This window comes from Cervus elaphus, chromosome 21 (assembly GCF_910594005.1).
Source record: "Cervus elaphus chromosome 21, mCerEla1.1, whole genome shotgun sequence".
Classification (NCBI taxonomy): domain Eukaryota; kingdom Metazoa; phylum Chordata; class Mammalia; order Artiodactyla; family Cervidae; genus Cervus; species Cervus elaphus.
This window is the reverse complement of record NC_057835.1, coordinates 6280079-6291804: the sequence shown is the minus strand read 5'-3', so window position 1 is coordinate 6291804 and position 11726 is coordinate 6280079. Positions and strand designations below refer to the sequence as shown.

The 11726-nt window shown below is 54.4% G+C and overlaps 1 protein-coding gene across 2 annotated transcripts; it reads right to left on the bottom strand.

The window, feature by feature from the left end:
- Positions 1–443: 443 nt before the first annotated feature.
- Positions 444–6521, bottom strand: LOC122679190 (ly-6/neurotoxin-like protein 1). 2 transcript variants are annotated; one of them, XM_043879517.1, is made up of 4 exons: positions 6216–6521; positions 5080–5280; positions 4769–4870; positions 444–4562 (listed from the first exon to the last, which is right to left on the bottom strand). In XM_043879517.1, the coding sequence occupies exons 2-4, from the start codon at positions 5129–5131 to the stop codon at positions 4366–4368; spliced, it is 351 nt and encodes a 116-aa protein (XP_043735452.1). In that variant the 5' UTR covers positions 5132–5280; positions 6216–6521; the 3' UTR covers positions 444–4365. The 2 variants fall into 2 exon arrangements, with proteins under 2 accessions (XP_043735452.1, XP_043735453.1); XM_043879518.1 differs by lacking the exon at positions 6216–6521 and adding an exon at positions 6021–6126.
- Positions 6522–11726: the final 5205 nt, after the last annotated feature.

Here is an 11726-nt window from a genome sequence, read left to right as displayed (position 1 = left end):
AGCCTGAGAGCGGCTTTTGTCCATCCCTCTACCTGGTGGGCTCCTCTGGGCTGGTCGGTCTCAGGCCATGTCCCCCAGCAGAGGAAGAGCTGGCGTCAGGAGTAGAAAGCTGGGTGATGGGTGGGTTCCTGGGGTCCTGCCTCCTCTCCAGGCCCGTCAGCCTTTCCCAGGGGCCAGCTGGGTGAGCTGGTAGGTCGGTCTCGCTCCCAGGGAACCAGAACCAGGGCTGGTCCCAGTGAGCCATGGGGGTCCTCCTGCCTCTCCTGCTTGGCTCCCCTCCCCTGGGTCATCATCTGCCTTGGGCCAGGGCTGGCTCCAGGGCCAAGACTGGGAGAACCAGGGTAGGCGGGAGTCTAGGACGGACAGAGCCAGCAGGACCAGCCAAACCAGACCACCGGGGTTGAGTGCAGCTGGGTGGCTGGTGAGGACTGAAAGAAAGCAGGTACACGTATTCATCCATTTATTCACTGATTTGAGGAGGTACAAAGGACTGCTCCGGTGTACACAGTCGGGGGCCATAGCCTGAAGGCGATTCCCTGCCCCATAGCTGCAGGGCTTGGGACTTGGGCCTGGGAAGTGCCTGGACCTCAGCAAGTGGACTGAAGGGAAAGGGCACCATCCGTACATCTGTCTGTCCATTCATCCCCCTGGGGCCTCCAGTGTGCCCGGCCCGGGGCGCACACTTACAGCCACAACCTTCCTCACTCTCACCAGGCCCCAGTGTGGTGGGCGCTATCAACCTCATTTTAACCACAGAACAACTGGGGCTTGGAGACATGAACAAGCAGCTCCAGGTCAGCCTGAGCGACAGGACCCAGCAAACTGGGCCGGCGGGTGGGTGGGGGCGCTGGGATGAAAAGGAAAGAGGCCTTTCAGTTTCTTTCCACCTTTCTCAGAGGCTAGAATCGTGAAGAAGTACATCACCACAAATCACACGCTACAGAGGGAGGAGGAGAAGCAGCTGTCCGACCTCCCCTCTGCAATGTCGTCCACATCCGGGCACCAGCCACAGGGCCACAATGGGGCACCCACGCCCTCGTTACGTGATGGCGCCAGGCCCGGTCCGCTTTCTGCGTCAGAGCTCTGGCACCGGCTTCTCAGCCGGACTCCAGATGGATGGATGGCGCAGGAGCCCAGGGAGGGCGGTCCACGGAGGGCCGTCACCTGCTCAGGCAGCCGCTACTGGGTCGCGCAGGCTGCTTCCAGACTTGAGATGCCGCCAAGAGCTGCAAGGATGAGCTCGGGCACCGCCCGCCCCGCGAGGCTCTCGTTTCTTTGGGGGCCCCACGGCCCTGACACAGGTGGGGAAGGGGTCTGGGCCAGACAAGCCTGCCGTGCTGGGCGCCCCTCTGCCTTCCTCTTTGCTTTCCACCCCGGTCCAGCGCCCACACACAGGGCTGAACCCCTTGACTGTGGCATTTATGGCTTCTCACACCTAGTTCCAATGTTCTCCTTCTAAGCTTTCCTGACCTGAAGCTGGTATAATTACTTTACATGCTAAAGTCCTCTTAAACTTATAAACCCACCTTCCCAGCTTTCCCTTCTCTCCCAGCTGATGGAAGAAGCTACTGCATGGTGGGGCGGGGCCGCGGTGGGGGTGGGGCGGGGTGCGGTGGAGATGGGGGTGGGGCGGGGTCGCGGTGGGGGTGGGGCCGAGTGCTGTGGGGATGGGGGTGCGGCGGGGTGCGGTAGGGGTGGGGCGGGCGTGCGGTGGGGTGCTGTGGGGACGGGGGTGGGGCGGGGCCGCGGTGGAGGTGGGGCGGGGGTGCGGTGGAGGGGGGCAAGAAGTCCAGCCCGCCTTGGGCAGCCACTTCATCTCTGTCTCAGTCTCCCCGTCTGTGAAAGGGGCAGGTGACGGCACCCAGGTGCAGGGCTGTGCTGGAGCGCTTAGAGCCACGACTGCAGGGGAACTGGCAGCTGTTAGTTACTAACCTTCTAGACAGTCAGTCCAGGCAAGTTTACCCGTTTGATTTCCAAGGGCCCCGCTGGTGCTCCTGCCTTTGCAGAGCCACACGCTTCCCACCAGGGGGCCGGGCCTGGGCAGGAGCGGAACACCTTTCCGGGGCTCTACGCTGGGCTTCTCCCCCAGCCAGGCCAGGCGGAACCGTCTGCGGCGGTGGTGTAGGCAGACTGGTCCCCAGCGCTGGGGCAGTGCCATGGGCGTTGGCATGGGCCCAGATCAGCGTGGACAGATGGATGCAGGAGTAAGACGCGCCGCCCCCCGCAACACAACACTCTCAGCTGCCACTGGATCCCGGCTCAGAGCCCACATGGGGCCAGGCCGGGCTCCACTCCATCCTCGCTGGAACCGGGCGGGGGGAGGGAGGACCCGGTCTAGCCGAGGAGCCACTAGACCCGGGACAAAGCGCTTGCACAAGCGGTCGGTGACCCAGCTTCCCAGGCCTCTCCTGCTGAGTCAACAGAGCAGTCTGTCCGCGGCTGCCCCCCGCTATCAGCCTGCACGTGCATCGGGGGGTTTGGTCTCCTCCCTGAGGTGGCCCACTCCTGGGGGTCTTTGGGAAGAGGAGCTGGGGGTAGAGTGGTCAGGCTTCCTCCCAGCCTCCTCCAGGGAGGGGCTCACACAGACTGGCGGGGTACCCGGTCGCTCCCTGGGCTGAACACTCCACCTGCCGCTCCTTCTGCTTCGAGGCCCTCTGCCAAGTCCGACCCAGCCCCATCTAAGGACTTCTTGCGCCGGCTTCCCCAAAGCGTCCAGGTCTCTGATGTCTGGGGGGTCTCAGAGGGAAGCTCTGAGGAAAGGATCTCCAGCACAGGTCCCCCTGACAGGGGCCACGCTTAGCGGCCAAGGACTTCTGAGTTCCAGGGACAACCCCCATGGGGCCGTCTGCCACCATCCGGCACACGCGGGCTGCGCTGGCTGGAAGGCTCCCCTCCGCGGACAGACCCGGCCTTCCGCAACCTGGAGGTGTGGGGCTCACCTGGGGTGGGTACCCTTTAAATGATAAGCTTTCTTGGGTCCCTGGGCTTTCCTAGTGGCTCAAAAGGTAAAGAGTCTGCCTGCAACGCGGGAGACCCAGGTTCCATCCCTGGATCAGGAGGATCCACTGGAGGACAGGGCAACCCACTCCAGTATTCTTGTCTGGAGAATCCCAAGGAGAGAGGAGCCTGGGGGCTACCGTCTGAGGAGTCTCAAGGAGTCGTACACGACTGAGCGACTCTCTCTTTCTGGGTCCCTGGGGATCTCGAGACCCAGCGTGATTTGGAGGCAGCTGAGAGCCGCTCCCAGGGATGAGGCAGGAGCGCTCCAGCCGGTGCAGCGCTCTCGCCCTCCCCGCGGGCGGGGTCAGAGTCGAGGGGCCGCGAAACCCCTCGGCCTTTCGGACCGAGGCCGGCGCGCCACGCCCCCCTTCAGTCGGGACCATGGTGCGATCGCCCGCGGCCAGGGGCGAGGGAACGTCCGCTGAGCGCGGAGGGAGCGCGGCCTCCGACCCTTCTGCTGTGATCCCTCCTCCCGTCCTGGCCTCCCCTTCCCCCGAAGCCCGCCTTCCCCGCCCCTCCCGCCGGCCCAGTCCGCCCTCGCCCGGTGCGGCCCCGAGCGTCCCCGAGAGGGCGTCTCCCGCCCGCCCTCCTGCCCCCTCGTGTTCGACGGGGTTGGGCGAATCCTTTCGGGCACCCGGCAAGAGTTCACTCCGTGAAAGGGAGCCCTCCGCCAGGCCTGCTTAGGGCTGCAGACCAGGCTTCGGGTGGCTGCGGCTCAGCACCCTTCCCTCCTGGCCCAAAAATAGCCCAGGGATCAGCTCTCAAGCTCCACCAAATATAGCCTGATCTGTCCGGACCCACGTCCTGAGCAGGGGCCCGGCGCCGGATCGGGAGGGCCCTCGGGGGCCTCTTCAGGCCGAGCTAGTCCCTCCCTTGCCAGGGCTGCCTGGAACGAGGGCACAGCCCAGGGGCCCAGGCCTGCTTCCCTCCGCCCTCCAGCCCTCTCCGCCCCAGGCAGCCCTCCTGGAGCCCCGGAGAACCTGCTTCCTGGATCCGGCCCCCACCCCCGGGTCCCGATCGCCCCTCCCCCTCCAGCATACCTACAAGGCAGAGGGGCCAAAGGGCCCCTTCAAATCAGTGTTCCTGGGCCAACAGCACGCTGTGCCCTCGTCCCAGTCCTTGGATGAGGAGAGGCTTATCTGCCTCGTCAAAGCCAGAAGCCTTGGGAGGTGTAGTCAGCCTTTAGGAAACCATCAGCCTTTAGGAAACCAGATTACAAACTGGGAAGCAGACCCCAGGATGGCTGGGGGAGGTCAACAGTCCTCTTGCAGACAGTCCTGGGTGTGGCTGGGGGGTCGGGGAGGGCAGAGGGAGGGTGGGGGGTGTCGGGGGAGAGGGTGGGGCTATGCTTTGCCCTCTCTGGTTTTAGAGCAGACCCCAGAGGGTGGCCAAGAGTATAAGGGCCAGGGCCAGGGTCGAGAGGGTGGCGAGGCCAGCGCCGTTACAGAGGTCATACTGGCAGCAGGAAGTAGTGGACGCGTGCTTGGAGTAGCCGTCGTACACGGTCTCAAAGCAACTGGGCACACAGGACTTGCTCACCTTCATCCTGGTCGGGGTGTAGTCTGCAGAGGGAGGGAAGGTAGGCCAGGACCCTGAGAGGGGCCAACCCGAGCATGCAGGGCCATTAGGCCAGGTTCCCCTCCGCCTGGGGCTCCCAGAAAGGATCCGGGAGCAGGTAGGAGCCTCCCTCCTCAGCCTCCCCCACACTACTCCCTGCCCCGCCCTGGTGCTCCCCAGAGAGGGCTGGGGGAGCATCCCAGGAACTCACAAGTGCGCGTCGTCATGCAGTAGGAGACCATGGCCGGGCAGCGCATGGGGTTGAAGCAGTTCTCCCCATTGTAGGCGCACACATGGCAGTCCAGAGCCTGGGCTGGGGCCGGAGAGGGGCCGCAGGGACAGGGGGTCAGAGGACAGGGCGAAGCCCCTCGTCCAGCCCATCAGCCCCCAGGGCCCATCACCTTCCCCGAGAAGAGCTGGAAGGAGAGGTGGTCACTGCGATTTCTGCCACCATCCCCCCAACTCAGCCTGGATGACCCCAAAGGTAGGTCTGTCCTTCCCTCCGTTCTCTGTCCATCTTACCCACAGGGAGGCCCACCAGGGCCACCAGGAACAGGGTGAGCAGGGGCGTCATGGCCGGGGGCCAGAGGCAGAGTGGGAGCAGGGATGTGGAGAGCAGTTGGTCCTTGATTCAACTCAGGCCAGGGCTGGGGCAGGACACAGAGCAGGTGGGACAACCCCCTGCCCTCCCGGAGCTCCTGGTCAACTGGAGGCGCTGTATTCCTGCACAGAGGGGAACAAGGAGCGGAGGTCATAGCAGGGCCTGAGGGACCCCCAGGGGGCTTGGGCAGAGGGGCCACCCAGCTCAGCCTGGAAGGCTTCCTGGAGGAGGAGACATGAATGAGATGAGAAGGAAGCACGGGGGACACTCCAACGAGAGACACAAGTGCCTGTAAAAGGGCAAGACCTGTGCACACCAGAGGCGGCAGTGCCACAGTTAGGGTGGGGTGCCAAGCGAAGACTGGAGGGGAAAGCTTGAATGCTAGACCAGAACCCACACCCTCCCTGGGGATGAGGCAGGGATGCTAGGGAACTTGGCACCCAGCCCTCTCCCACCCATAGCCCTGAGTACAAAGGTGCCCTTGGGCCCTGAGGAGTGGGTCTCTCCTCACTACTCCCTCCCCTTTGCCCCTGGCGTGTCTTTGCATGGACCCCCACTTTCAGGGCCCAGCTGGGGGCCCTTCTCCTGGGAGACCTCCGAAGCCCTCAGCCACTGAGGGGCTCGCGGCATTGGTGGGCTGCAGCTCTGTCCAGTCTGCAGGGGGGCCCTTGGGCAGGACAAGAACTTCCCAGCCGGATCCGCTGTTTGGAGCGGAGATGCCCCCTCTCCAGACAGGCTCTGGGCGAATCCGACTACGACTTCCCTCCCTGCGTGACTTCCCTCCCTGCGCGGGTACAGTCCAGCCCCGCCTCTGCGCTAAAGGGGGCTAAATCAGACTCTCCCCTTCCAGAGAACAACAAACCCGTCTTCCATGACCCATTTTCCAGGCGTCCCCCTCGGGGTATCGAAAGTCTGAGTAAGGCCGGGCCTGCAGCGTCAGCTCTTCCCCGCCCCCTCCCGGGGAGCCCCACCCCCGCGACTGCGGTCCCAAGTTGGGGGATGACCTCAACCATGACCTTCATTCACCACACCGAGGCCCCGTTAAGCCTGGACTCACCTGCGGCCGCTCTCCAGCCCCTGCAACTCGGGTCTGATAGCACGGCCGTCCCTCCGTGCGCCCCGCAGTGACCACGCCGCGTCGCCGCCCCCGAGGCAGAGCCGCCAGTCGCCGGTGACCTCACTGCAGGCCCCGCCCCGCCCCGCCCCGCCCGCCTGCGGGCTCGTCCCTTTTGCGGGGCTGGGACCCGCGGCAACAGTCCATGATGCCAAGGCCTTTAGGCCCCGCGGGGACACCCACGCGACGCTCAGACGCACGCGCACCGCGGGACACGTCTGGCCCTGCCTCGCTCGCTCTGCTTCCAGCAGTCGCAGCCGCCCACTCACCCCGGGTTACGGGTTAGTCAGCCCCGCACCCCAGCAGCCCGCTGCGCCCCCTCCTTCCACTCAGTTTAACAGGGAGGGGTGGGGGTGGAGTGGAGCCGACTTCTGGACCGGGCTTCTGGGTCCCCAACCTGACCCTCCTTTACCTGCAGTGTGACCTCCGCAAGCCATCCAGCATCTCTGGGCCTCCTCCCCACACCTGGTCCCACCCAACACAGGGTTAAAGCAAGTCTTGAAAGGAGTCCACTGTTTCATAAATCCCTTAAACATTAATAATAATGTTTAAGGCAAAATTTAAGATTTTCGTGGGCCCTAAATTTTTTTTCTAATGTGAGAAAAGAATACATAAGGAAATGTATGACCCTAAATTTTATTTTTCTTTCAAAGAGCTGAGCCATTTGGGGGGCCCTAGGCACTGAGCCTCCAAAGTGAATTTAAAAAGATGGTAGCGATAACCCAATATGCAAAACAGAAAAAGAGACACAGATGTACAGAACAGACTTTGGGACTCTGTGGGAGAAGGCGAGGGTGGGATGTTCTGAGAGAACAGCATTGAAACAAGTATACTATCAAGGGTGAAACAGATCACCAGCCCAGGTTGGATGCATGAGACAAGTTCTCAGGGCTGGTGCACTGGGAAGACCCAGAGGGAGGGGATGGGGAAGGAGGTGGGAGCGGGGTTCAGGATGGGGAACGCATGTAAATCCATGGCTGATTCGTGTCAGTGTATGGCAAAAAACACTACAATATTGTAAAGTAATCAGCCTCCAACAAATAAAAATAAATGAAAAAAAAAAAAAAAAGTGAGGTGGGCACTCTCTCTGGATGGACTGGAATGGTTGGTCACCCTGTTTGCCAAATAGTCACTGAGATGCCACAGGTGCCAGGTGTTGGGGAAAAAACTGACAAACACTCCCAAATATTCTTGACATCATGAAGCTGACAATCTAATGAGGCATAAAATAAACACAAGGGTGTGGAACCCTGTGTGTGTTGTAGCCTTCATCCTCAGATCATGATGAATTAGGGTGTTGCCAAACTCAGCTTCTGTTCACTGCTGCCAAATAGAAATGCAGGGACAGAGTTTTGGGTGAAGTAGAAAAGAGGAGCTTTTATTGCTTTGCCAGGCAAAGGGGGCCACAGTGCGCTAGTGCCCTCAAGACTGTTTGGCCCACCCTGGAGGGAGCGGTGAGGAGTTTATAGTGTTCAAGGAGCACGATCAACTCATGGACAAGTCTTGGATTGGCTGGTGTCAAGGTGGAGTTTGAAGCATCATCAACCTTCCAGTTTCAAACAGTGTAGGGTCTATGTCCTTGTGGTCAGCAGTTTTCATCTAAGTGGGGGAGGGGGATCTGCTTCCTGTAAAACAAATGAGGAATGTGTGTCAGACCTTCATGTAGATCTTTCAGGGAGCTGGGAGTTTGGTAATTCTGCTATGGGGCAGAATTACAGCCTAAATTGTTACCAGTTCCCCAACCCAACAGCTATTCTTTGTTTCTACATTTTCACATTTCCCAATTATTAACTCCTGAGTCAGAATTTTACTTCCAAAGACAAGGATACAGGGTCTTGTAGATGGTTTCAAGTCCCACCTTTTCTTTGGCATTCCTCAATCTTGAGGAGGAACAGATGCAGAACAAGAGAGGGAAGAAAGTTCTAGATTGAGAGGTTAATCATAAACTTGGCAGAGGAACTTGGTTTCTGTTCTATTTCAATTTTCCTCAGCTCTTTAGGGAATGGGATGACAACTGCTCTGGTTACGTCCTGCTGAAGTGGGGCATAGTCCTGCCTAATTTGGGGAATGGACGCAGAGTTGGAAATAATCTTGAGTTCCAAGATTAACATCAATATTTTGTATTAAGAAAATATTGTATCTCTTTGATTGCTTTGCTCTAGTACCTGGACAACCATTTGAAAGTTATTAGACATACTGCAATGAAGATAATGGTTAAAACACACCTTTGTAGTCTTTTTCAAAGAAGCCTTCCTGTTTTTTGATGGCAACCAGGAAATGTAAGTTTTGGAGTGTTTCCTGTTTACACATATTCAGTAACCGAGGAGTCTTTGCTGGGAGTCTGTAGGTTGAGTCGTCTCATTTGTTACTGCTTTTGTTGTTGTTCAGTTACTCAGTCCTGTCCGACTTTTTGCAACTGCATGGACTGCACGTCAGGCCTCTCTGTCCATGAAGGACTGTCTCCCTGAGTTTGCTCAAACTCATGTCCACTGAGTCAGTGATGCCATTCAACTATCTTGTCCTCTGTCACCCTCTTCTCCTCCTGCCCTCAATCTTTGCCAGCATCAGGGTCTTTTCCAATGAGTCGCCTCTTTGCATCAGGTCACCAAAGTATCGAAGCTTCAGCTTCAGCATCAGTGCTTCCAATGAATATTCAGGGTTGATTTCCCTTAGGGTTGACAGGTTTGATCTCTTTGCTGTCCAAAGGACTCTCAAGAGTCTTCTCCAGCACCACAGTTCAAAAACTATTGTTTTTACAGTAGGATAAAGATTTCATAGTTACAAGAAGACCTCAAGACCATAAGGTTGCAATTGGCAGCTGCTAGTAGATACTGTTTTAAAAATGGCTGATGGTGTCCTCAAGTCTGATAAAGTTTAGAGAACTCAAGTTTTCAGCAATATAGAAATATGTCTGAACCCATATCCACACTGACAATCTAGTTCCACTTTGGATGTCTGAACCACAGTTATTCTATTCCGATTTTTTAATGTAATTTTTAATGGCTAAAGCAGTTGTAAATGCATGTTTAATAGTTCACAAACAGGATGTTTTGGTTAGCCTAAAGTTCAAAACAATCATGTATAAGCCAGAATGATTTCCCATACTTCAATATGCAAAAATTTCTTCCATCATTTTCCCCTTTTGATTGCAAATCTTTCCATAAATGACACTGGCCATCAATGTATTTTTCCAATGTTGCCAGAGTGACTCGGTTACCTGCTCTGGGTCCATTTATTTCCCTCAGTGCTAGACCTCTTTGTTTACATATTTGCCTAGTTGTCCATGTTGGGGGCAAAACTAATCAGATGTCATGAACCAGCTCAGAGATATGTGAATGGGGAAATGCCTTGTAGGCTATACATTTTATCATTTATCCCCAATTGTCACACAAGCATTGTACACGTGCTTTAAGCAGTGCACTTAAAATAAGCAGTGATATGTGTCATGAATAGTTATAGTCCGTGACAGCTTCACTAGAGAATTTTCTTTTTTAATCCTGAATATTGGGGTCAAAAGCATGGTTAAAAGTAAACCAATAACTTTCCATTTTAATAGGAAGACAAACATTTGGTAGACAGAGCAGTTGAATTAGTTGGATGGTTCTTACAGGCCTGGTCCAGATTTTAAAATCAGCTGTCTTCCACTGTTGTTGTCTTCTTCTCTTCTTAATATGGGTGTTATTTGGGGTCAACAGTCTTTTCTATAGACAGTCCAAAGCACAGGCCTTTCTCAAGTGGGAAATATGAATTCAAGAGTCAGTTCCCTTCAGTATTATTGCACAGGTACTAGTTAAGAGTACCTGATATGGGTCCTTTTATTTAGTTTGAAGACAGTCCTTTAAAGGATGCCTTTTCCAGCGTCCATAATCTCTTAGTTGTATCTCACAGGGCATATGATCTTCATCCGAAGGTAGATTATTGTGATTGGCTTCAGAAACAAGCTTAGAATATTCTTCTACTAATTTAATTAAATTTTATAATAGCCTAACAGAGCAACAAGGAGTCGTCTTGGACATAGCAAAGCCTCAGTAAATACAAAACTTCAATATCCACAAAGGTATACTATTGAAACAAAGTTTTTCTCTCTAGATTATCCTCATTTTTATTAAATTCAGCCAAATCAAGGCTGATTTGTTCCAAATAAGTCTGGTTTCAATAAACATGGCCTGCTTATTCATATAAATGTAATTGCTCATATAGGCTCTTTTAAGCCTTCAGATTTTACTTATGCTTCTCTGGTGGCTCAGATGATAAAGAATCTGCCTGCAATGCAGGAGAATTGGGTTTGATCCCTGGGTCGGGAAAATCCCCTGGAGAAGGGAACGGCTACCCACTCCAGTATTCTTGCCTGGAGAATTTCATGGACGGAGGAACCTGAAGGGCTATAGTCCATCGGGTTGCAAAGAGTCAGACACAACTGAGCGACTAATACACACATCTCTTTTTTTTGTACCCAGAATATCTGACTCATTGGAAAAGACCCTGATGCTGGGAAAGATTGAGGGCAGGAGGAGAGGGGACGACAGAGGGTGAAATGGTTGGATGGCATCACTGACTCAATGGACATGGGTTTGGGTGGACTCCGGGAGTTGGTGATGGACAGAGGGCCTGGCGTGCTGCGGTTCATGGGGTCGTAAAGAGTTAGACACGACTGAGTGACTGAACTGAACTGGACTAAATATCTAGATTCTTGTATATGTCAAGAGACAGTCTTTTCCATTCACTTGATAAAGTTGTTTAGACCTCAAGGGTCTCCAGTTTTTGAAGAAATCAGGCAGAGAGAAAAGAAGAATATTTTAATTTTATCCACAGGTGTTATACCAAATTGTTATAAATCAAAAGTTGCTTGAGGAAAAGGGCTTTTCTATATCTGAAAAACAATGATTAGAAGCCATTAGTATGTCAGACAAGTCATAAAAATTATAATCATATTTAGCTGTTCATTGAATCCCATATAATTAATCTTTGTTCTGTTTGAGTCCAGATTTTCTGTTAGTGTCATTGACCATGCCTAATGATTGAAGATCATAGTGACAGGGATAATTTCAAGAAGTTTGTGAATTTTTTCTTAAGGTTTCTATGATTTGTCCAGTTAAGTGGGTGTCTTGATCACTGGAGATTGTAGGAATTATATTCCAGGTGGGAAACATATTTTCTAACCTTTTCTTTTTCATTGTGAGGACATCAGCCCTGAAACCAGGGAAGGCTTTAACCCTTCAAACAGAATGAGGTTTGTCAGGGAGCTGAGAAAAGCCAAGCAGCCGTCTTTGATTTCCCATACCCTTGATTTTAAAAAAATTTATAGTTGTGGTTTATTCATTTTAAATTCCCTGATTTAGGAGTAGACTGTTGTTGTGTTTTAAGAATATCAAGATAGCAAAAGTCTGACAACAAGGGGTTAATTTTTTGTAGGCACAGAATGAGCTTTATCTATGTGTGCCATAATCTTCATAG

What these genes read in the sequence shown, in the direction of transcription:
- LOC122679190 (XM_043879517.1), bottom strand. Translation starts at nt 5,131, where the DNA reads ATGACGCCCCTGCTCACCCTGTTCCTGGTGGCCCTGGTGGGCCTCCCT. An exon ending in CCTGGTGGGCCTCCCTGTGG is followed by an intron (nt 4,871 to 5,079) that starts GTAAGATGGACA and finishes CTCCGGCCCCAG; the next exon opens with CCCAGGCTCTGGACTGCCAT. An exon ending in CTGCATGACGACGCGCACTT is followed by an intron (nt 4,563 to 4,768) that starts GTGAGTTCCTGG and finishes CTCCCTCTGCAG; the next exon opens with ACTACACCCCGACCAGGATG.